Source organism: Anabrus simplex, chromosome 6, assembly GCF_040414725.1.
Source record: "Anabrus simplex isolate iqAnaSimp1 chromosome 6, ASM4041472v1, whole genome shotgun sequence".
Classification (NCBI taxonomy): Eukaryota; Metazoa; Arthropoda; class Insecta; order Orthoptera; family Tettigoniidae; genus Anabrus; species Anabrus simplex.
Window position 1 is genome coordinate 186753279 of NC_090270.1, and position 24219 is coordinate 186777497.

Below are 24219 nucleotides of genomic sequence, written 5' to 3' on the forward strand. Positions count from 1 at the left end.
TTTCCCATTCTTTTTACATGTCCGAACCATCTCAGTCTTGCTTTCTGTATGTTCTGTACTAACGGTTCTATATTTAGCTCTTCTCTGATTTTAATATTTTGAATTCTATCTCTTTCTTGTCTTTTTAACGAATGTTTTTAAAAATTTCATTTCTACTGCTTGGATTTTACTATCTTGTCTCTTTATTAGTTACCAGCGTTTCTAGTCTGTATGTTACAATTGGTATGAAATACTGTTTACATAATGTTAATTTCGTTCTCTTGGGTACTTTGTCATCCCATAAAAGCTCTCTAATTTGATGATAAAATGTTGTACCTTTACTTAGTCTGTTATTAATTTCAGGGTTGATTTCATTACTTCCATTAATAATGCTACCCAGATATGTAAACTATTCTACACTCTCTAACCGTTCTCCATTTAAGTTCACTTGGCTTCTCTTTTTCTCTTTTCCACAGTGCATGACTACAGTTTTCTTTTTACTAATTACCATTCCAAACTCCTTCAGATTTTCATTCCAAATGTACAGTCTCTTTGTACTTCCTTTCCTTCCTTTCCCCAAATCACCACATGATTTGCAAATACCAAAGCATTCACTTCATCACTACTGATACTCTGTTTTACTCGTTTTATGATTTCATCCATCAGTATAATAAACAATAATGGCGACAGTGCACTTCCTTGTTTGAAAACTCTTTTTGTATAAAATGTTTCAGAGTCACCACTCCCCACTTGTACACTGCTTTTACTCTTATGATACAACATTTTAATCTTGTTAATTAATGATTCTGGTACATTCCTTTTCAGTAGGCTGATGGTGTATACGTGTACAAAGTTACATTGACATCCAGCCATTTTCTGGGTGCTTCAGTTTTTTTCTTTTTGTCAGGCATTGTAAGTGATTATCCAAATTTTAGAGGCTACCCACCCAGGAACAGGTTTTACGATACATAGTTTTCAAAATCACTCAATGAAGTGGGAGTTTACTGCAAGATGAAACTTTTAGTATTTTCTTATATGCTATTGATTTTCTGGAAAGTATATTGGCTCTTTGTAAAATGTTCAATTTTTTAAATTTGTCCAGTACACCTTTTTTTCTTCTTATTCTTGAAATAACATCAAGTTTCTGTTGTCTGTTGGGCTTATTTTCTATCACTAAGGACTGGATGTCTTCATACTTGACGCTGAATCCTTTGATTGCCAACGCTGTTGTTTTCCTGGAACTGTTCACATGCCTCCAAGTTTTATGACTCGTTATGAAGAAAGAACTGTTACCAGTCACAAATTTTTTAAAATTATTTTCTCCACTAACATGTTTCAAAGTGTTGTCTTCATCATCAGGTGATGAAATGTGATGAAATTGTGACATAATAATTGTTGCTGTACATTATACACAGTTGTTTTCAAAGAATATTATACTATCGCATTTAAGAGTAGGAGCCTGTTGTCTACAAATTTCCAGAGTTTCTAAAATGTTGTTTTATCCCTTTTGGATGGATGTGTAAAACTAGCTATATTACCCGACATTGCCCCAGCATTTTATTGTTTCGTTTAGGTATTTTATTACCTCTTAATTATGTGTGAAGAGAAGTTTTGTAGATTTCGTTGTTGTGATGTTGACTGATTAAGAACTATTTTGTAGTTTAGAAGTTATTGTTGTGTTTAATTTCAAGCCGTATAGATTATATTCTTTCTCGTTAATCAAACTAATCTCGGTAAATTTGGACGTTTTCTTCATCGCCACTCTTCGCCATGCCTACGCAGCTGAACTGGTACTTGAATGGTATCCAGTGTGCCCCAATACAACTCAGCGACAGCAGAAACTACGGATTCAACGCTAATATTGGTCGTTTTCGATTATTCTTGCACGTCATTCCCTCCCTTAGGTTTGCTAGATGGTGTTCTACTCCTCCAGTATCTTTTTGAGATAGTAATTCGTATTTGTACGAACTTTGGTTGAGAGCTATTCTGGAAGATATTGTACACGTACATCTACAATTTTGGCCATTTTCTCTTTCACACCCTTTACTTTTAAGATTTGTATTACTTATTTCAAGTGTTTTTTCTTTTTTTTCTTAATTGTGATGTTGATTGATTGTTTATGAACTCTTTTATGAATTTTTAAATTGAAATATTGTTGTGTGTATAATTTTATGTTTTACCTTGAAATTATTTTGTTTTTCCGTGACGTATTTCCTTGAGGCAGCCCAGATTGTCAGGGAAGTAGTTGATCCTTTCAAACAATAATAAAAATAAGTTATAACGTATTGTATTTACGCGCCGCATTATAGATATGATGTACACGATTTGAACTGTCACTGGGACTGTCGCCAGTCAACCGAGTGACACCGAAAACTGTACCAATATAAATGGTCCATTATTGGACATTATAAATTTTCCAGCTAACTCTTTCCTGGTTGCCAGCGTTTTTCCCCATTGTGCTAAGTTGGGCTCATCAGTTGGTAAATAGCACACCCACAAAGACACATGGCTAGTGCATACCATGGAGGCCACTGCGTAGGCTACTTGGAGCCACCGGCAGTGTCAGTGCACCATGAGAGACTTTGTCTCATTACCAAAAATTGATGCCTGCCTGGCCATCAGATGATATAGGTGTTGATTCCCATAGGGAACCTGAAATATTTGTCCCGAATGAGTAAATTTATAATACCAATATAAATGGTCCATTATTGGACATTATAAATTTTCCAGCTAACTCATTCCTGGTTATCAGCGTTTTGCCCCAGTGTACTTAGTTGGGCTCATCAGTTGGTAAATAGCACACCCACCAAAACGCATGGCTAGTGCATACCATAGAGGCCACTGTGTAGGCTACTTGGTGCCACCAGCTGTGTCAATGTACTGTGAGGGACTTTGTCTCATTACCAAAAATTGATGCCTGCCTGGCCATCAGATGATATAGTTGATTCCCATAGGGAACCTGAAATATTTGTCCTGAATGAGTAAATTTATAATACCAATATAAATGGTCTGTTATTGGACATTATACATTTTCCAGCTAACTCATTCCAGCCTACGCAGTGGCCTTCACGGTATGCACTAGCCATGCGTCTTGGTGGGTGTGCTGTTTACCAACTGATGAGCCCAACTTAGCACACTGGGGCGGAACGCTGGCTAGCAGGAATGAGTTAGCTGGAAAATTTATAATGTCCAATAACAGACCATTTATATTGGTAATATAAATTTACTCATTCGGGACAAATATTTCAGGTTCCCTATGGGAATCAACATCTATATCACCGAAAATTGTGTAAACAACATTAATTTAGGTGAATTTGGACATTTTCTTTATCACCCTTTTAATAAAATCACCATACCGATGGGAGCTGAATGACATCTGGAGTGTCACTATTCATCTCAGTGACCCTGGAAATGATGGATTCAACACTAATATCGTCTGTTTTTGATTATTTTACATGTCATCGCTTCCCCCAGGGCTGTCAGTATATTTTCGAGATAGTAACTCATATCCGTACCGAGTTTGGTTGAGAGCTGTGATGAGGTATGACCTTGTACTTAAAGGCAGTATTAATCTAAGCAACCCCAAAAACTGTGGATTTGACAGTAATATTCGTCATTTACGATTATTTTTTAGTATTATCCCCTCCGCCAGGGGTGCTAGGGGTGTCTTACCCCACATAATTTTTTTCCAGGTAGTATAGTAAGTTATGTGTGCACCAGTTTTATTGAGAGCTATGCTGGAAATTAACACATGCACCCATAATCTTGGTCATTTTGGACATTCTTTTTTTTTACCCCTTCTCAACCTCCATTCTGACTGGGCCTAAAGTATGAGTTAAACGGCATCGAAAGAGCCACGGAGTTAGGGGAATCCTGCCCCCACAGTCATTTTTTGTTTGTTTGAAAGCTACGCTGCAACATACGTTCATCCATAATCTCGTAATCTCGGTTATTTTGGATAATCTCTTTTTCACCCCTTCTCTCCCCCCCTTCTCCCTCCCATGCCGATGTGGTTGAACTTGGCTTTAAACGACATCTGGAGTGTCAATATTCATCTCAGGGCTGCTGAAAACTATGGATTCTACTTTAATATTGGTTGTTTCCTATTATTTTTATACTTCATCCCCTTTCCACTCCCGCTCAGAGGGGTACACACACACACACATAAATCCATAAACTGGGCCATTTTGGACTTTTTTCAGCCCTTCTCACCCCCGTGCAGATGGGAACTGAACTTGGACTTAAACGATATGCGGAGTGTCTGTTCATCTCAGCGGCCCCGAAACTATGGTTTCGACACTATTTTCAATTATGTTATATATGCCCCCCCCCCCCCCCTCCCAACCATAACCCGTAGGGGTGGCTTACCCCCACAGTGTTTTTTTCAAGACAGTCATATGTGTAGCAGAATCTCTCATTGGCATAGCCTACATTTTCGCACATGCCTACTTTGAACACCAGACCTTTGTTCAACTGCAGAATCCTTGAGCTGACGTTGCCATGGTTACTGCTGGTCACTTCTTCATCCAATTCCTAGAGTGGGGTAGTGAGATGCCAATATCTCCAAAACGGTTTGTTTTAGGCCCTTAAAACATGGTTTTTGGGGTCCTTAGGGCCTCACCAAGTTTTATTCTGCGCGTTGTGAGGCTCAAAATGAGCTTTATCTTGTCCTTGTACGACAAATTTAATATTTTGCCTATATTAGCTTATGTTAATGTGCCAACGGGCCTAAATCCAGGGAATGGAGAGGGATGTTAAAATTTCTTGTAGATGGGTTTATCTGCAGGGTCGTAAAAGGTAAGTATACAAAATTTGGTTCAGATAGGTGGAACGGTATGGATTTGTATAAGGAACAGACATGCATGCATACATACATACATACACACACACAGACAGATATTGTGCTTGATATACATAGAAATGATGCAAATAATTGAATGACAGCCAACTACAACATACAGCATGCGGACAGGAGTTATCTCTATGTTATAGTTGGCTGTGGTTCAGTTGCATTTTACACACACATCCAAAAGGGATAAAACTGAACATTTTAGAAACTCTAGAAATTTATAGATATCAGTGTAGATCTACAACACATGCTCAGTGATTAAAATAGAAAATTATATTTAAAAACAATATTTAGCTTTAGCAGCAACTTTATTTTTCTGAAACGACACACACCTACAGTATTGTTGACTGTTGAGCATGAGTTTCTAATGCCTTTTTCTGAAACGACACACACCTACAGTATTGTTGACTGTTGATCATGAGTTTCTAATGCCTTGTCTATGCAACCATTGTCCTCTATCCTCAGCTCCTCATTTCATTTCATAGTAGGAACCATAACGAAGATTCTGTGCCAAGTCTTGAAGGAATTTTTTTTTCTCGGTTGTCCTCGGCCCTTCTTCCCTTCCAGCAGATTGGTATGAAAGGTATTACGTTGCAAGATGTGGCCAGAGAATTTAGCTCTTCTTCTCTGTATCATTAGCATCAGTTCTCTCTTCCCTTGAATTTCTTGCAGAACGCTTTTGTTTGTTCCTTTTTTCAATCCATTTAATCCATAGCATTCATTTCCAGACCCGCATCTCAAATGCTTCCTGTCATTTCCAATCTTGATTCCTGATTGTCCAAGATTCACAGCCATACAATAGCAACATGGATGTAATACATTCATAATATTCATAGCTTCTACTCTTAAATGCAGTAGTAAATTCTTTGAAAACAGTTATGTATCAAGTACAGCAACAATTATATGTCACCACTTCACCACCTGACAATGAAGCCAGCTCTCTGAAACGTGTAGGAGAGTAAATAATGTGCTAAAATATGTTACTGGTAACAGTTTTCGTTATTTCATAAAGAATTAATTCACAGACAAGGTCTTTGTAAAAACATGGTTATGCTTACTGTATTTATTTGATTATAGGCCGATACTGATTGTAAGCCCATCTCCAGGAAATCAGAAATGTAAATTTAAAGAAAAAAGGAATTAATGAAGCATACAAGCCATAAAGAATAAATTTTCTGCCAGATTCATCTTCACGCATTTCTTTGCCACTGTCTGTGTCATCAAGCGCATCCGAGAGCGAACACTTTTAAAATGCACGGCTGATGATTTTTCATGTATTGTTTGGAGACAAGGCTAGAACTTCAAAAACTTCAGCTAGTAGAATTGTTAGGAAACTTCCTGCACTGATAGCATCCATGACAAGATTATGTAGTATTTCCTCCAGTAGAAGAACATCAACAGATTATTTACAACTCCTGCCAAATATGACATTTTGCTGGTGTTTTAAGAGCAATAGATAGTACACATGTTAGAATCCAATCATGTGGAGGCAATAGATCTGAAATACTCCACAATCTGAAGAGAGACTTTTTTTCTATTAATGTTCAAGTGATTAATGATCATAACCTCAAAATCAGGAAGTAGTTCTGGCCAGGTTCTGTAAACAACAGTATATTATTTAACAACTCCCATATCTGAATAGGGACAAGTTACAAAGGATCCTGAACAAATTGGAAAGGTTGATAGACTTCTGTAAAGGACTGTTTTCCATTCTTAGCTGGGAATTGTGTTTCAAATATTGGGACACCCAGTGTATGATGATTTCACATGCTATGTTTTACAACTGTATTCAGACATAATTGCTTCGGAGTGCAGTCAAAAACCGCTTGGATCTGCCCCTGCCTTCTTGATTCACACTGTCACGAGGGTTAACAGTATTAAAATTTTTCAGTTAGAGTTTGAAGAAACGCAAGAATTGAAACCGACTTTCAACCTATTAGGTCGTGTTACGAACATTTAGTACATGTTGGAGAGATGTTAAGTACAGAACAAAAATGGCCAACCGGACACCAGTGGGATCCGAACTCACAACCTCCCAATTTTGCGTCAGTTGCTCTACCGATTGAGCTATGGTGACCTAGGCCATCTCTGTTCTGTTGGAAAGGATCTAAGCTACAGGTCTGGTACTACTACCATCACCCTGTAGAGTGCATTTAAGTCGCCCGTTGAGGGCCAAGTCAATGAATATTGAATTTTCACAACCGCATTGTAATCGAAACCGACTTTCAACCTATTAGGTCGTGTTACGTACATTTAGTGCGTGTTGAAGAGATGTTAAGTACAGAACAAAAATGGCCAACCGAACACCAGTGGGATCTGAACCCACAACCTCCTGATTTTGCGTCGGTTGCTCTACCAATTGAGCTATGGTGGCCTAGGCCATCATTGTTCTGTTGGAAAGGATCTAAGCTACAGGTCTGGCACTACTGCCATCACACTGTAGAATGCGTTTAAGTCGCCCGTTGAGGCCAAGTCAATGAATATTGAACAATGGTGGAGAGCTGGGCTGCTTCAGTACGCCTTGAGTGAGCAAGAGGTGCACACGTCTGTTGCGCAACGCATAATTATCAAATTTCTCGCAAAAGAGGGTACCAATATGTATAGACAAGAAAAGGTTCCACCTTATCAATACAATTTTATTATTGTAAGAATTAGCTTACAGGACCGGTTTTGATTTTTAAATAGTCATCGTCAGTACATGAATACCTTTGTGTCAAGCATTAGTTGGTATGTCCTTTTCTAAAGGGAGATGCCATAGGGAAGCATCATGTCTAAGTGTCCAAATTGGGCATGTTGAATGTAAAATGGTTATATATTATAATTCAGGTACTTAGGTATAGAGCTATTTCTATCAGGACTGTTTATAAAACCTAACTTAAGCCTAAATCTAAATTACAAATACATTAAACACATTAAAATACACAGTACATGTTAAAATCCTTTAAAATAATGAATATAAAATATTTCATAGAAATTAATGTATGCGTCTTGCGTGTATCTATGTTCTCGTTTGAGTCCAATGTTGTAAATAATTCAGTTCTTGCGTTTATAGGCAATGCTGTAGCTCTCTTAGGAAGTCTTATTGTATATTTAAATGTCTCCGCTTGTGTGTGTGATGAAAAGCTTCTATTGTTAACAAAATCCAGTTATATAGATGGAGGTAAGTATGTGCAGCTGTGCGTGGAATATTAAGTATTGGAGGAATTTGTGGTCTTGGTTGTATGTAAGTATTTCTTGATGCAGTGTGGTGGCTCCTTCCTCATCTATAACTGTATGCTGATATATATTATCTGTGGAAGACGAAAGTAAAGTATGAATAGGGTTATAAGCTGAAGGAATGCCTATGTGTGTGTTAAAAGTGAATGTGTACTTACTATTGCTGTCGTGGTTGGGTTGCGTTGGATTTGAGAGCTTGGCGTGTATTGTATCATGTTCTCCTTAGGTTTGTGTCTGCTGCTGCAAGGGGAATGGATAGAGGGGTAGGGAGAGTTGCTGTTGTGGGGGTAGGGGCAGAGCTGGGGGTGTCATTTGACGGTACTATGGCACGTGTTTTGTTCTGTTTTTTGATTGCTCTGAGATAGTCATTTTTTAAAGCGGGGATGGCTTTATTGAAAATGGCATTGGTTTTTTCTGTAATTTCATTTATATTGTAATTGGGATTAGCGTATTGGTCTAACAATATGTAAAACTCTTCTGTTGTATTGAGCAAGGGACCTTTAGGATTTATATTTAATATTTTCATGTCATTTGTGATGTTCGTGAAGCTGTGCTTATATTCTTCAATGTGCTGGCCTATTGCAGAAAAATGATTATGTTTTACAGCATTTAAGTGTTTAATTTATTGGATTGTGAAGTTTCTACCGGTATGTCCAACATAGCTGGTTTCACAATTGTTACATCTGATACGGTATACTCCTGATTGATTGTACTTGTTGTTACTGTTGATTATCTTGGTATTGTGTAAAATGTTAGTGCTATTGTTCGTGGTCTTGAATGCTATTTTTAAGTTATGTTTTTTTAAGATGTTAGTTATGGGATAAATGTGTGCGTTGTTGAAAGTAAATAATACGTAATCCTTTTTAGGTTTGTCTATTTTTGTCAATCTGGTTTTAGGTTGAGATTTGATTTTATGAATAATTGTATTGACCATTTCTTTCTTGTATCCATTGTTTTTAGCTATTTCGTGGATTAGTCGTATTTCCTCTTGTAAGTCATCTTCTGTTAACGGTATATTAATAGCTCTATAGATCATGCTGTAATAAGCTGCTTTTTTATGAGTATTGGGATGGATTGAATCTATTTTGATCGTGTTTGATGTATGTGTGGGTTTTCGGTATATTTTGTATGATAAGTGGTTTTCGTGTCTAGTTATTGTTATATCCAGATAGTTCAAGGTGTGATTGTTTTCAGTTTCTTTGGTAAATTTTATGCAGGGGTCTATTAAATAATTTATGAAGCTACTTGAATTCGCCACTAATAACAACTATTTTAGATTTTACGACACAGTCTACCAACAACAGGGCCTACCAATGGGGTCTCCTGCTTCTGGCATACTGGCCGAAATTTACATAGACTACTTAGAATACACATCTATCAGCAAAATGGATAATATATTCTTTTGGTGCAGATTTGTTGACGACATTTTCGTCGTCATTGATAATACAGTAGATCCACTGACAAAAATATCATATTGGATAGACTTAACACAATAGCCCCCTGCATAAAATTGTCTATTGCTTCAACGTGGGAAAAACTGGGGGAAATTCGCTGTACACCTTTGGAACACACACTGTGCAGACCAGATTTATCGCCCTGCAACTACCATTTGTTTGGATCACTCAAACAAGACCTAGGAGGAGAACAGTTTGATAATGATGGAAGTGTAGAAGAGTTCATCCGCAACTGGCTCCGCACACTTCCCTCTTCTTTCTATCAGGACAGCATAAAAAACTTCCCAATCCACCTTTTCTAGATCGACGAATGCCACGTACGTGAGCTTGTCTTTCTTAAATCGGTCCTCTAAGATCAGATGTAAAGTCAGGATTGCTTCACGTTTTCCCACATTTCTTCTGAAGCAAAATTGAGCTTCTCCCAACTCTGTTTCAACTTGCCTTTCCATTCTTCTGTAAATAATACATGTTAAAATTTTGCAGGCATGAGTTATACTAAACTAATGGTGTGGTAGTTTTCACACTTGTCAGCACCGGCTTTCTTGGGAATAGGTATATCAACATTCTGCTGAAAATCGGACGGCACTTCTCTCGTATCATACATCTTACACATGAAGTGGAATAACCTGAACAGAATTACTACACAGTTAAAACACGATAGCTGGATTTGGCTTCCAAAGGTCTGAATTTTTAATACCCTTCTGATAAAATAAAGAAATGTCAGTGAAGTTAGTAAAGACTATTCATCTTAGGTATGGTCACTTGAAATATGGTGCTATCTTTAATGTATTATAAATAATTATCCTTGTTACTTCTATTTACTCAACCATTGGTTTTTAGCAGCAGTAAGCTTTTGTACATTGATGTTGTTTGTACTATATGCTAACTAATGAGCAACTACATTTGAAATTAAATAAACTTCATTGTTTTGAGCTGCAGCAACCAGAATCATGTTATGTAAATGTTTGGGGAGTACTGTCACTTATTGTCATTAATGTGGATGCATAATCAACTGTAACTACTAGAACAGAGGAAATGCTGTTCCAGTCAATTGAAGCCATTCTGGAGGCTTTAAATAGCAACTCCACCACTAGATTTGATCTCTGTTGGCTAGCAACCAATTGAGAGGATTGCTTTGTTTTCAAGTCTCTAGCTGGACATATCTAAAATTGTCTCAGGTAATGAATCATAAATGGAAGAAACAGAACGCAATATAATATGGAACTTGGAATGTCCAATGGATATCCTCCAAAGACGGCCAGCTGGATGATATCCTAGCCAAAAAGAATATCTCAGTAAGAGCAATAACTGAAACTAAACAAAAGTTGAAATGGTGTAAAGAAACATAATAATAATAATAATAATAATAATAATAATAATAATAATAATAATAATAATGCTATTTGCTTTATGTCCCACTAACTACTTTTACGGTCTTCGGAGATGCTGAGGTGCCGGAATTTAGTCCCGCAGGAGTTCTTTTACGTGCCAGTAAATCTACCGAAACGGGGCTGTCGTATTTGAGCACCTTCAAATACCACCGGACTGAGCCAGGATCGAACCTGCCAAGTTGGGGTTAGAAGGCCAGCGCCTTAACCGTCTGAGCCACTCAGCCCGGCTATAAAGAAACAAATAATCATATTCAGTTCTGTAGCAGAGTAGACCGAGATATCTCAGGGCTCAAGCTGGTGTAATGCTAATGGTACATAAGAACTTGCACACAGTGATTGATCACTACACATATTGGAATGAGATGATAATACAGCTAAGAATAAAGTGTTCTCAAGGAAACCTCACATTGCTTGGCATCTGTGCCCCAGTTGAAAGGAAAGAGAGAAAACTGATGAATTTTATTACAACCTTCATGAACAAAATCAATAAAACTGATATGATAATCCTGATGAGAGATCTCATTGCAAGAGTTGGTAACAAACCAGTAGAAAATAATGTTGGAAAATTCAGAGAACGCACTAGAAATAAAAATGGTACAAAAGAAGTTGAGAATCATTTCCAACATAAAGACAGACACAGTTATCTTTGGTCAGCAGGAGGACATAAATCATTTACAGGTATATTATATGCAATGAAAAAGTCTCAGAAATCACGCTAGGTGTTAGGAGTTTTCAGATACCCAAAGAGAACTACTTGTTAGTAAGGTACAACATCGACCAAAATGGTTTAGAAAGCAGACATCTCCTAACAATGATAAGGCCTCCTTCAAGACACTTTGTCTTCAAGACCCAAGTATCAAATGGTTATTTAATTGGTGTCTTTCAGATATGGTATCATCACAAACAGAAAATGAAAATATAGAAACAGAGTGGGCAAACTTACAAGCCATGTTAAAGCAAGCTGCCTTTGAGACTGTAGGGAAAAAATTAAAATAGACAAACAGAAAGAGACTGAGACAGTGGAATGAGAATATCCTGAAAATCATCAAATGAAAGCCTACCAGAAATACGTTCCAACAGAGTCGGGGGAGAGAGACAAAAGCCTGTTTGTTCCTTTTCAATACTCTTATATCAGTCAATAAAGTAGAAGATAAACTAGCCTACTACTATAAAAGGGCAATAGGTAGACGAGAAGTCGGAGAAACTACAGAGAAACTCGTGGAAAGATTTTGTATATCGATTAGAAACAAATGTATTCAGACCACAACCACAGACATATAAAATTCGGAAGCATTTGAATAATGAAATTAGAGAAAATGTCAGAATAGATACCATCTCGCATGAGGCATAGCTTCAGTTTTTCCAAAACCTCTGGACATCACAAGAGAAGCCATATTGCCTCAGAGAACCCTGGTTGAAATTACAGAAGAAATCACATTAGATGAGCTGAACACAGGCCTCTACAAACTGAAACCAGATAAAACACCAGGAGAAGACCAGCTGGATCTGGAATTATTCAAATATGCAGGAAATAGTTTCAATGACAAATTCCTCTGCTTTCTCGAAAGAATATGGGAAGATGGAAAACCTCTGGTTAGCGGGTTGAAAGCAATTGTAATACCCATTCATAAAAAAAGGAGACCTGCAAATTGCGAATGCTGGGACTGTACCTTAATTAAGGCCACTGCCACTTCCTTCCCACTCCTAGGCCTTTCCTATCCCATCGTCGCCATAAGACTGTGTCGGTGTGACGTAAAACAAATTCTAAAAGAAAAAACCTATCCTAAGTTACCACATCACCAAAGATCAGGGTAATTTTGTTGATTGTGCTTAGTAAGTTTGTGTAGTTGTCATACAAAAATGCATATTCTTCATGTTTATTATTTCTCCTTATATTTAAGGAAACTTGTTTTAGATTCAGAATAGTATACAGGAAAAAACTTTTAAATATTTTTTTTGTTGAAATCTTGAATGGGAATTTTGAATACATCTGTTCTACTCTTCATTACTTTACAGTACGCCTGTGGAGCCTGCAAACTTGGACTTGTCTTGTGTGCTATAGAGGCCATATTTTTCCAGTTTGGGATGTTTGTTTTGCACCTCATGGTTACTACTTTGCAACAGGCAGTCATGACAAAACTGCCCGCTTGTGGGCTACTGATCAACATCAACCTCTCCGAATATTTGCCGGTCACTTTTCAGATGTTGATGTAAGTCATATGCTCATTTGAGGACATTTCATTTTATAAATCCAATTAGAATACTTTGTATCTGTCTAAATTTATACTTTTGTAATTTCAGTGTGTACAGTTTCATCCAAATTCTAACTATGTTGCTACCGGCTCCAGTGACCGCACAGTACGGTTGTGGGACTGTGTGACAGGAGGTCATGTACGTCTCATGACAGGGCATAAAGTAAGTTTGATTCTTTGGTGTATTTCATAAGCTGGAAGGTGAAAATTAATACTAGTCTCTAATATATGGTAATATATTTTGTTTTTATCAGAGAAGAACAGAATATACACTGCTGGCCAAAAGAAAGCATAATTTTAGGATGTTTTCAAATAATATGAATTTAATGAACCTCAAATTTAGTTATAAAATACAATAAATCATTTCATTTATTCTCCTTCCTCTTCATCTCTCCGGCCGCCAGGTGTGGTGTACGAGGCCCCTCTATCTTTGTTTGTCGATGAACCACTGTTCTCATAACCTTCCCTCGATCTTGTCCTCTTTCCTCAACATCTTTCTTTACTAGGTCGGTCCATTTTTCTCTGGGTCTGCCCACTGGTCTTTTTCCTTTTTACTTCTTTTTCATATTCCCTTCTTGTAGTCTTGCTTGCACTCATTCTTTTCACGTGGCCAAAGCACTTCAGTCTTGCCTTCTGGATCCTTTGTAGTAGGGAGTCTCCTATTCCCACCTCCTCTCGGACTTTTTGGTTCCTGATCTTGTCCTCCCTGGTCTTCTATATCATGGTGCGTAGGAAATTCATTTCTGCAGCTTGGAGTTTTGAATTGCCTTGTTTCGTTAATTTGGTAATTTCCCGGTTATACATGAAGTAGGATTTATATGATGCCATCATAACTTTCAATGGTACTTTTTTTATCCCACAGCAGTTGTCTTAGTTGGTGGTAAAATTGAGTTGCTGTGCTAATTCGATTGTCCAGCTCATATTTTGCAGGTTGTCTTTTTATACTATAATACCCAAGTACTTCAACTTTGGAACACTGTCCAGTTTGGTGTCATTTAGTCTGATTTGTGGTTTGTCATCTCCCCTCTGTATCTTCATCACCACTGTTTTCGCCTTGCTGATAATTAAATCATGTCTCTTAAACTCTCGACTCCATTTCTACAGCCTTTCCTCCACATCATTTTCGGTTTCATCCCAGATCACCTCATTGTCTGCAAAGATGAAAGCTTGTAAGTTCTGTTGCTCCTTCCTTTTTAATGCCTTTATTTTTTATTTTTATTTTTTGTTATTTGCTTTACGTCGCACCGACGCAGATAGGTCTTATGGCGATGACGGAGCAGGGAGGGGCTAGGAGTGGGAAGGAAGCGGCCGTGGCCTTAATTAAGGTACAGCCCCAGCATTTGCCTGGTGTGAAAATGGGAAACCACGGAAAACCATCTTCAAGGCTGCCAACAGTGGGGTTCGAACCCACAATCTCCCAAATACTGGATACTGGCCGCACTTAAGCGACTGCAGCTATCAAGCTCGGTAATGCCTTTATTACAACACCCATCGTAGTGATAAATAGGAGGAGTGATAAAGCTCTGCCTTGCTGTACTCCCCTCTTTGTTTCAAACCATTTGGACAGCCCTCAACCTACCTGCACACAACTTCTAGTTTTATCATACAGCATCTTCACTTTTGCAGTAAGACTGTCGCGAACCCCCAGCTCTTTTAGGCATTTCCAGATACGTTCCCATGGTATGCTATCATAAGCCTTTTTGGTGTATAGGAATAATGGAAAAAGTGGTTTTCCTTTTCCCAGTGCTTTTCCATTAACATCCTGACAGTAAAGATAAGGTCTGTAGTTGTTCTTCTGGGCCTAAAACTATATTGTTCCTCTTCCAATAAAAGTTCTGCAGCTTCTCTTAATCTACTCTCTGTGATTTTTTCCAAAAGTTTTAGACCATTAGAGAGCATCATAATCTAGGTAGTTGATGCATTTCCGTCTTCTCCTCTTCTTGAAAAGAAGTACGATTATACCCTTCTTGCAGTCTTCTGGAATAATATTTTCCTGCCGTACTGTGTTAAGGGCCTATATAAACACTGGACTGCTGAGGATCCTGCTGTTCACAACATATCTGCACTTAACTCATCCACTCCATCTGCTTTACCTCTCCATATACTTTCCAGGGACTTTTTGTCTCCAGCCATGTAATTGATGGTTCCATCCTCCTACTTTCCTCGTTGCTATTACAGGGTTCCTCACTGTCTGATGTAGTGCTTGCTATTCCATTTAAGAGCTTATCGAAAAAAAGTCTTAAATTCACTCATTATTTCATCTTCTCGCACTAAAGTTCTGTTTTCGCCTGTATATCCCGTTGCTCACACCTTCTGTTCTTGACTACCCTGTACAGTCGTTTCCTATTTCCTCTTCCAATTTATCCACAAACTCATTTCATTCTTTCTCTTACTACTCTCTTAACTATGAGTTTCTTTGTTCTTTAAAGTTCCTGTAGTCTATTAACTTCTTGGTTTACTTGGGTACTTTAATGCTTTTCTTTATCTGGCTTCCATTTTTCTTAGTTTCTCTCCTTAATGGCTTTTTTGACTTTGTCGTTCCACCAAGGTGTCTCTTTTTCCTTCTTGGTCGATGCTGTTAGCCCACATAGTTCTTCAGCGTCTCCCACAAATGTATCTTTAAAAATTTTCCACTCTTCCTCTATTGTTGTTGTAACCTATGACTTATTGGGAAGTAAGTCCAATACAAAATTGATATCTCTAAATAATAGTAAAACCAGGTGAGTTGGCCGTGCGATTAGGGGTGCGCAGCTATGAGCTTGCGGCAGCCCTGAAGATGGATTTCCGTGGTTTCCCATTTTCACACCAGGCACGGCAGTTTCCTTCCATCTCTTAGCCCTTTCCTATCCCATTGTCACCGTAGGACTCATCTATGTTAGTGCGATGTAAAGCAAATAACAATAATAATAATAATAATAATAATATACGGTAATAAAATAACAGTAATATACAAATAATATTAATAATGTACAGGTGTATTTGGGAACCGAGTCTTGTTTCATCTTGTTTCTGGCTGTCCAGTTTAGGGCTGGTAAATTTCCTGTTTTTGTTGAGCTGGGTTAAGTCCTGTGCACTGAAGTAGGTGTTTCGAGTCCATCACTGATCCAGTAATTTTGCAGATGGTACACTTTTCTGTCGGGTATATTTTGATTCTAACTAGATGTGCAGGTAAGCAGTCATGTCCTGTTTCTAGTCTGAAGATCGCCACAGCCTCTTTCCTCGACTTGCTGTTATTTTTTTCCCATAGGTCATTTATTCATTATAATAAGTTGGGTAGTTTCTTTCTTCCGCTTTTCAAGGTTTTTATTTGTGATTATCTTCTTGATTGAGTTAGCTGCCAGAGGATTGGTTCTCATGTAGGTACTGGTGCTTTTTTTTGCTAGTTTATCTGCCAGTTCGTTGCCTTTACTTTTACATGTGCGGGGATCCACTGTGAAATGGTTTCTCTTTGAAGTTTTTAATTTTGTTAATAGATGTTTAATGTCATGAATTCTTGATGAATGGGTTTTGGTATTGGAGAATACTGCTTGTATGGCAGCTAGTGAATCTGTGAGTAGGACTGTTTTTCAAATGAATTGACTCTATAAATCAGATTTTGTAGGGCAAGATAGATGGCTTCTATTTCTCCATTGAAGTTATGATATCTGCCTAGGGGAGCATATTGTGAGAATAATTGGCAGAAAACTCCAGAAAACTCCTCTGTCATTTATTTGTGAGCCGTCTGTAAAGACTCTTAACCACTCATCTTCAGGATATTCTTCATTTAACATGCTGAGCTTCTCAGCATTACTGGGATATCACCTCATTTTTGAGATTATCCGGGAGAGATCAGCTGGTTTGTATTGAGGTGTAGTCCAATGGGTTTATTGCTTCAGGGGTGTTTTCAGTTTCGGATGGACTACTCGGCACTTTTAAAATATTTCTACTAGTGGTTATAGGTGTTTCTTGGGTTTTTAGTCGTTTTTTTGCCTTATTCTGGGTATCCAGTTTGCTTTTTGTTATGCTTCTATTTTAACTAAGTTTATTTCTGCTTATTTTTGTATTTCTCCTTGTATTGGTGGGTTATTTGTATATATAGTAGAAGTCCGCTATAACGAGTACGGCATATAATGAAAACCCCGTTATAGCGACAATTTTTGTCTGTCACGTCAAAATTTCTATATTAAGTGGTATATTATCCCTTAGTTACAGCGAGAGCCCTGTCACTGACGCATCCCCGTTGTTTCGAGCAATTAAGCATGCACGATTTTTTCCATTACCGGTATTTATGCACCCTGGCGATTATATTGTGAGCAATCTATCACCTTCAGTTTCGTTTCCTCACTATGTCCACTAGCGAGCTTTCTGTTAACATTAGAAGGCGATGTCGGAGTCGATTAGTAATACTCGCCGACTGCTGTTCCGTAAAGAAAATTTTATGAGAAAGAGAAAATGTTTTCGTAATAAATGCGTAAATAATGTGTCAGATAACAGTTGTTAACTCGTTAAAATAAAGGCTGAATGAACGATCTCTTAATTTTAATCCTAAATACTGCAATTAATTAAGAATAGGATACATCTCAAGATATGGCAGAGTACATCATTGATTTCAGGAGCAAAAGCTGGGTGGACTCAGGATATCTTATTCATAAGTTAGAAGTAACAGAAAGCATATGACAGGGTACTGAGCGGAAAGACGTTCGCCATACTGGGGGACTATGGAATTAAAGGTAGATTATTAAAATCAATCAAAGGCATTTTTATTGACAATTGAGTTGCAGTGAGAGTTGATGGTAGAATGAGTTCTCGGTTCAGGGTACTTACAGGGGTTAGACAAGGCTGTAATCTTTCACCTTTGCCATTTGTAGTTTACATGGATCATCTTCTAAAAGGTATAAAGTGGCAGGGAGGGATTCAGTTAGGAGGAAATGTAGTAAGCAGTCTGGCCTATGCTGATGACTTGGTCTTAACGGCAGATTGTGCCGAAAGCCTGCATTCTAATATCTTGGAACTTGAAAATAGGCGCAATTAGTATGGTATTAAAATTAGCCTTTTGAGGACTAAATTGATGTCAGTAGGTAAGAAATTCAACAGAATACTGAAAATCTGATCCTGACAGCCCCTCCATGGTCTGAAACCACACTGGTTTTATCCAACTTCCTCTCAACCACTGATCGCACCCTCCATTCCAAGATGCCTTTGAATACTTTGCCTGGTATACTAATCAGTGAGATACCTCGATAATTGTTGCAATACTTCCTGTTCCCTTCCTTATAGATAGGTGCATTTACTGCTTTTGTCCAATTTGAAGGTACCTTACCAACACTCCATACTAATCTTACTACTCTATGAAGAAATTTCATCCCTGCCTTTCCACTATACTTCATCATTTCAGGTCTAATTTCATCTATTCCTGCTGCTTTATGACAATGGAGTTTATATACCATCCTTTCCACTTCCTCAAGCGTAATTTCACCAACATCAGTTTCCTCCTCACCATGAGCGTGGTTGTTCGCAACACCACCAGGAAGATTTCCTTTTACGTTGAGAAGATGTTCAAAATATTCCCTCCACCTCTCCAGTGATTCCCTGGGATCTATTATGAGTTCACCTGAATTACCCAAAACACCGTTCATTTCTTTTTGCCCTCTCTTCCTAAGATTCTTTATTAATGTCCAGAAAGGTTTCTCTGCTGCTTGATCTAGCCTTTCCAGGTTATTGCCAAAGTCTTCCCACAACTTCTTTTTGGATTCAACAACTATTTGTTTCGCACTGTTTCTTTCTCCTACGTACAATTCTCTGTCTGCATCGGCCCTTGTTTTGAGCAATTTCTGATAAGCCTTCTTTTTTACATTTACAAGCTACTCTCACTTCATCATTCCACCAAGATGTTCACTTTTTCCCATCTTTACACACAGTTTTTTTCCTAGGCATTCCCTTGATGTTTCTACTACAGCACCTCTGTATGCCACCCATTCATTCTCTTTCTATATCCTGAACCTGGTTGCCGTCCACTGTTTGAAACTTCTCACTAATCATATCCATGTACTTCACTCCAATTTCCTTGTCCTGGAGATTTTCTACCCTTATTCGTTTGCAGACAGATTTCACTTTCTCTATCGTAGGCCTGGAGATACTTAGTTCATTACAGACCAGATAGTGGTCTGTATCACCAAAAAATCTCTGGAAAACTCGTACATTTCTGACAGACTTCCTGAATTCAAAGTCGGTTAAGATATAATCTATTATGAATCTGGTACCCCTACCCTCCCATGTGTAGTGGTGAATAGCCTTATACTTAAAGAATGTATTCATAACTGCTGAACCCATACTAGCACAGAAGTCCAGCAAACGCTTCCCATTCCCATTAGCTTCCATATCTTCCCCACGTTTACCAATCACCCTTTCGTATCCTTCAGTTCTATTTTCAACTCTCGCATTGAAATCGCCCGTTAGCACTATTCTATCATTGCTGTTGACTCTGACTACGATGCCACTCAATGCTTCATAAAACTTGTCAGCTTCATCCTCATCTTCAACCTCACATGGTGAATACACAGAGACAATTCTCATCCTAATTTCTCCAACTGCCAAATCTACCCACATCATTTGCTCATTTACATGCCTAACAGAAACTATGTTGTGTGCAATTGTATTCCTGCTGAACAGCCCAAACCTGCACTCTGGCCTTCCCTTTTTAACACTCATCAAGTACAACACTTTAGAGTCTCCTATCTCTTCCTCAATATCTCCCCCTAGCACATCCAGATGCATCCTTTTTGCTGACTCAATCAGTTCTGCTGTCCTTCTTCCATAAGCCCCGTTAATATTGATAGCTCCCCATCAAATTCCATTTTGTTCGCCAAGTTGTTTCCAAAGAGTCCCTCGCCTGTCAAATGTGAGTATTACTCCCATAGGTCTGAGGCTTGCGTAAAATGTTTTGAGCTCGGTAAATTCATGAAGCAGCATGCTACCCTACTTACACATAGTTCAATTGAGAATCTCTCCTCTAACAGGTTAGGGACCACCGGTGGATTGTATAGTCCTAGGCGCATGAGCACAAGGAGGGCCATGACTGAGAATATGTCCGAGATGCCCACTTTCATTCTATAGCAACTGGTATCCTGACTCTCAGGACCACTTACTAGGCCACTCAACCGTTGCCCATGGTTCACGAACTAGGACATGACTACAGTAACCCACACCACGAACGATTTCTGAGTATTATTTAACATAATACGTGAAATTTTAACTTGAAAAGATGGCATCATTTCTGTTTCCTCTAAAGAAATTTTCAACAACTCAACCTTTGCTGGTAGTTGCTCCAATTTGAAATCTAGCTTCTTCAATGCTATTTGTTAATAATGCTAGATCATCAGCAAATGTGAGACAATTTAGTCAATTATATCTTCCAGTCTAACAATCGGCAGACATACCTTATTCCTATCATGTATAATTTTTTTCTAGCACACAATTAAACAACAACGGGGATAATCCATCTCCGTGTTGAAGACCAGTATGAATATCAGATGGCTCAGGAATTTCATTTCTGAACCTAACTCTAGATTTTGTGTTTCTAAGAGTGACCGCAATAAGGTTAACAAGTTTCCGATGTAAACCAAATTCGGTAAGGATATGCAATAGTAATTCACGATGAATACTATCATAAGCTTTTTGAAAATCAACAAAAGTGATCACTAAATTTTTGCTCCTAATCCTTTGATGTTTTTCAATCCATTTGAGACTGATAATTTGATCTGGATAGCTTCGTCCTGGATGAAAACCACCCTGATATTCACCAAATTCACTATCAAGTTGTTCATGAATTCTGAAATATAAAATAGAAAAAATCTTATAAGAGATATCCAGCAAAGCAATTCCTCAAAAGTTACTAGGATGTGATCTATTGCCTTTTTTTGTGTAGTGGGTGTAAATTTGCAACATTCCATTCTTCAGGCAAGTTTTTGGTTTTCCATATGTCAATGAGATGTTTATGTAAATTCAGTTAAGTTTAATTACTATTAATAATATTTAAATTATAAATGACATTGTGATGATTTAATAATAATATGAATAATTTAATAATATTTAACTATTATCATCATTTAATTTAATATTTATATAAAAATACCGTATGTACTATGCAATCCATGAAAACTATAACAAGAATAACTCCCCAATGCTACTATTATGATTGAGGTTTTTATAAATGATTATGGCATGAAATACTATTAGGCATAGGATTTCAAGGATAATTTAATAAAAACCACCTATTCAATACTTTCCACGTTTAATGTGGTTTGAATCTACATGAATTTATGTAGACTTATTAGGTCAAGTACATGTTTCACCCATTATTTTGGGCATCTTCAGCCTGTAGACAACCTTTAGGTCAAGGTTTGGGACTTTTTAAACCAATATATACAAACCAATATATACAAACATTAATGATCTCTTAAGACTAACATGCCAGGATAATAATTTAATAAATAAATTGAATAAATAAATTATTATCCCGGCACACCCGTCTCTGCATGTCTACTCCTGCTGACTGTCTAGGTAAGACTGTATGGGGGTAGTTTTAAGGTAGTGTGCCCATGTCTTGCCATAATTTCATCTATAAGATACTGCTGATGGAGCGGTTTGCAATTATTAAATAATGTACAATTCGGCCTTTAGCAAACGGAATTCCTTTCCCTCTAAGCCATGCTTTCATGGTGTCTTTCCTACTATTAGAGGTTGGAGTTTTGTTGAGACGAATGTTATGATAAGAAGCATTATCTATTACCAGCACAGAATTGGGTTGTAAATTTGGTATTAATTGTTCTGTCAACCAGCGCTGATAATTCTCAGAGTTCATTTCATTATGGTAGTCTCCTGTCGACTGCCCCGATTTGAACATTGAGCATTCGGTACAAAACCCGATGAGCCACCGGCATGAACGATTATTAATCTGTTGCTTTTTGATACAGGTGTCATCACTCCAGTTCTTAGGGCTTGAGTGGTTACTATGAATGTAAGACTCGTCTTTATAAAGTATTGGACGACCCTCCTCTCGATATTTCTTAATCTCCTTCAGGAACTGTATATGCAAAGACCTAATATCATGCCATTCTACTAGATCAGCCCTGTTGTTTCTTGTCTTTTTCCATTAAAAACCCATGTTCTTCAAGATAAGTTTTAAACTTGTTTTACCTCCTGTAAACTTTATGCTATCCTCATCCTGAAGTCTAGGAAGGAGTTTGCTGATTGTCAGCGCACATTTCTCTACAAGATAAAAGTCATGTGCTGTACGGCGATTCACAGACACCTTGAAGTCATCCACACCAGTGACACGTTTCCTTACTGCATGCTTTTTCCCAGGCATTCCAAATGTTGTTCCCATCTCTTCAGTGGCTTCCCTTTCCCTGATAATCCGTCTCACAGATTGTTCAGACACACGAGTCACCCTTACGACGCTTTCCTGAACCTTCTTCAAAGGAATCATCACTTCACCGGCTGCTGCTTCTCTCTTCATAAATTCATTTACATTCAAAATAATTTAACGTGATTGAGTGTGCAAGGTTCTTGACGTTAGTTTTGAATGAACAGGAGGCATTGTAAGAAAGTAAAAATGAATCACTAGTCACTATTCTTACCGCTTGCGTTACTCTGCTGTCCGCACGCTGTCAGTTCGAGGAGAGAACTGAGACCATAATTAGTATGGGCATGCCCTGCACGGGGAGATCACTGCGCGTGTCAAATGTACTGGTTATCGTAGTGGGGATAAACTCATAGGCTCCCTATGCGTGGAGAGACCACTGTGCATGTGAATTGCACCGGCCAGGAACGAGCGGCCGACCTATAAGTGTCTTCCTCATAAAGGGGTAGATTACAAGGTTACTGATCAGCAGTATAGACACAGTGCATATACCGGGTGGTCCACTAGCCCCTTGTGATCCAGTTTTATGCATCCCTTCACATTTACTACAATTCTGAAAGACATTGGTCTCTCTCCCTAAACCGGGGTAATATAACGAGATGTGTGTTTACGAGCTAGAGGACAGCAGGAATTGTGAGCACCACTATTAATTCATTATGGGTACCTTGAATGAACCCGCAAAACGAGTACAGATGCACAGAACACATACTTTAAAACAGGAGGTGGGCACACAGACCGGGAGCACGGTACTGTATAGGCTGGGAAGTGGTCGCCGTAGGTCAAGTGTCGCAGTAACTCACGTGGCAAGCAGGTGGGGAGATATGTAATAGTGGACAGTGCTCGAGGTAGGAGGTTGGAATCCCACATAAGAATTTTTTTTAACAGCCAAATGCCTGGGATGTGGTAAGGTTGCATACTTGATAGCTTCCAAGGACAGATATGTTTATTTGACCCTGTAAAAGACCGTATGTATCGTTGCATTGGGTATAGTGCTGGGTTGAACAAGGTATAAAGGTATTGACCAAAGAAAGACAAGGGCCACGAAGGGCTTGAAAATGAAGGACTCCGTAGACCTCGAGTGCTCTAATACCGTCGGGGTGGGAAAAGAAAAGGAGTTGACCAAAGGAAGTCAGATAGATTAGATGAAAGTGAGGAGCCTGGCACAAGTAAGTGGAAGCAATGCCAGGACTCAGCTAATGGCCCCGTGGTCGCTAACCTACCCTCCCAAGTTAAGATCCCTTCTTATGATAGGCAGGGTATACCATGGGTGTTATTTTACAGGCCCCACCAACAGGGGGAGTCCACAGAGTCCGCATACTGGTTTTAATTACAGCCTGTTGGAATATGCTGCAAGTGACACTTCTACTCATGTACAAGAAGGTTGCATATTGTCGCTTGAGAATGGAGACCTTGTATGTGTAAAAAAAATTGATTTTATATGTGAGCAAAAACACTTTCCTGTGGTTGAAAATGAAAAATAAAAATTGTGCCAACAAATTATGAATTAAATTTGATAATCCTCAATTTAGTACAACCGATAGTGTTGTCTTATTAAAAACAATATAACTATTTGTTGAGTTTGAAACTTTAAAACCTTATTCTAATATTTAAAATACAATGCCATTAGTTAGTCTCTGTATAAATACATTTACAATCTGTTAAAAATTGCTGAATGTCT

General features: G+C 38.2%; 1 protein-coding gene across 1 annotated transcript in view; it reads left to right on the forward strand.

The window, feature by feature from the left end:
* Positions 1–24219, forward strand: part of LOC136876281 (transcription initiation factor TFIID subunit 5) — a 151999-nt gene that overhangs the window by 89812 nt on the left and 37968 nt on the right. Inside the window, exons 9-10 of the mRNA XM_067150097.2 lie at positions 12906–13099; positions 13191–13304. Coding sequence (XP_067006198.2) covers positions 12906–13099; positions 13191–13304 — 308 coding nt within the window. The remainder of the gene's footprint in view (positions 1–12905; positions 13100–13190; positions 13305–24219) is intronic.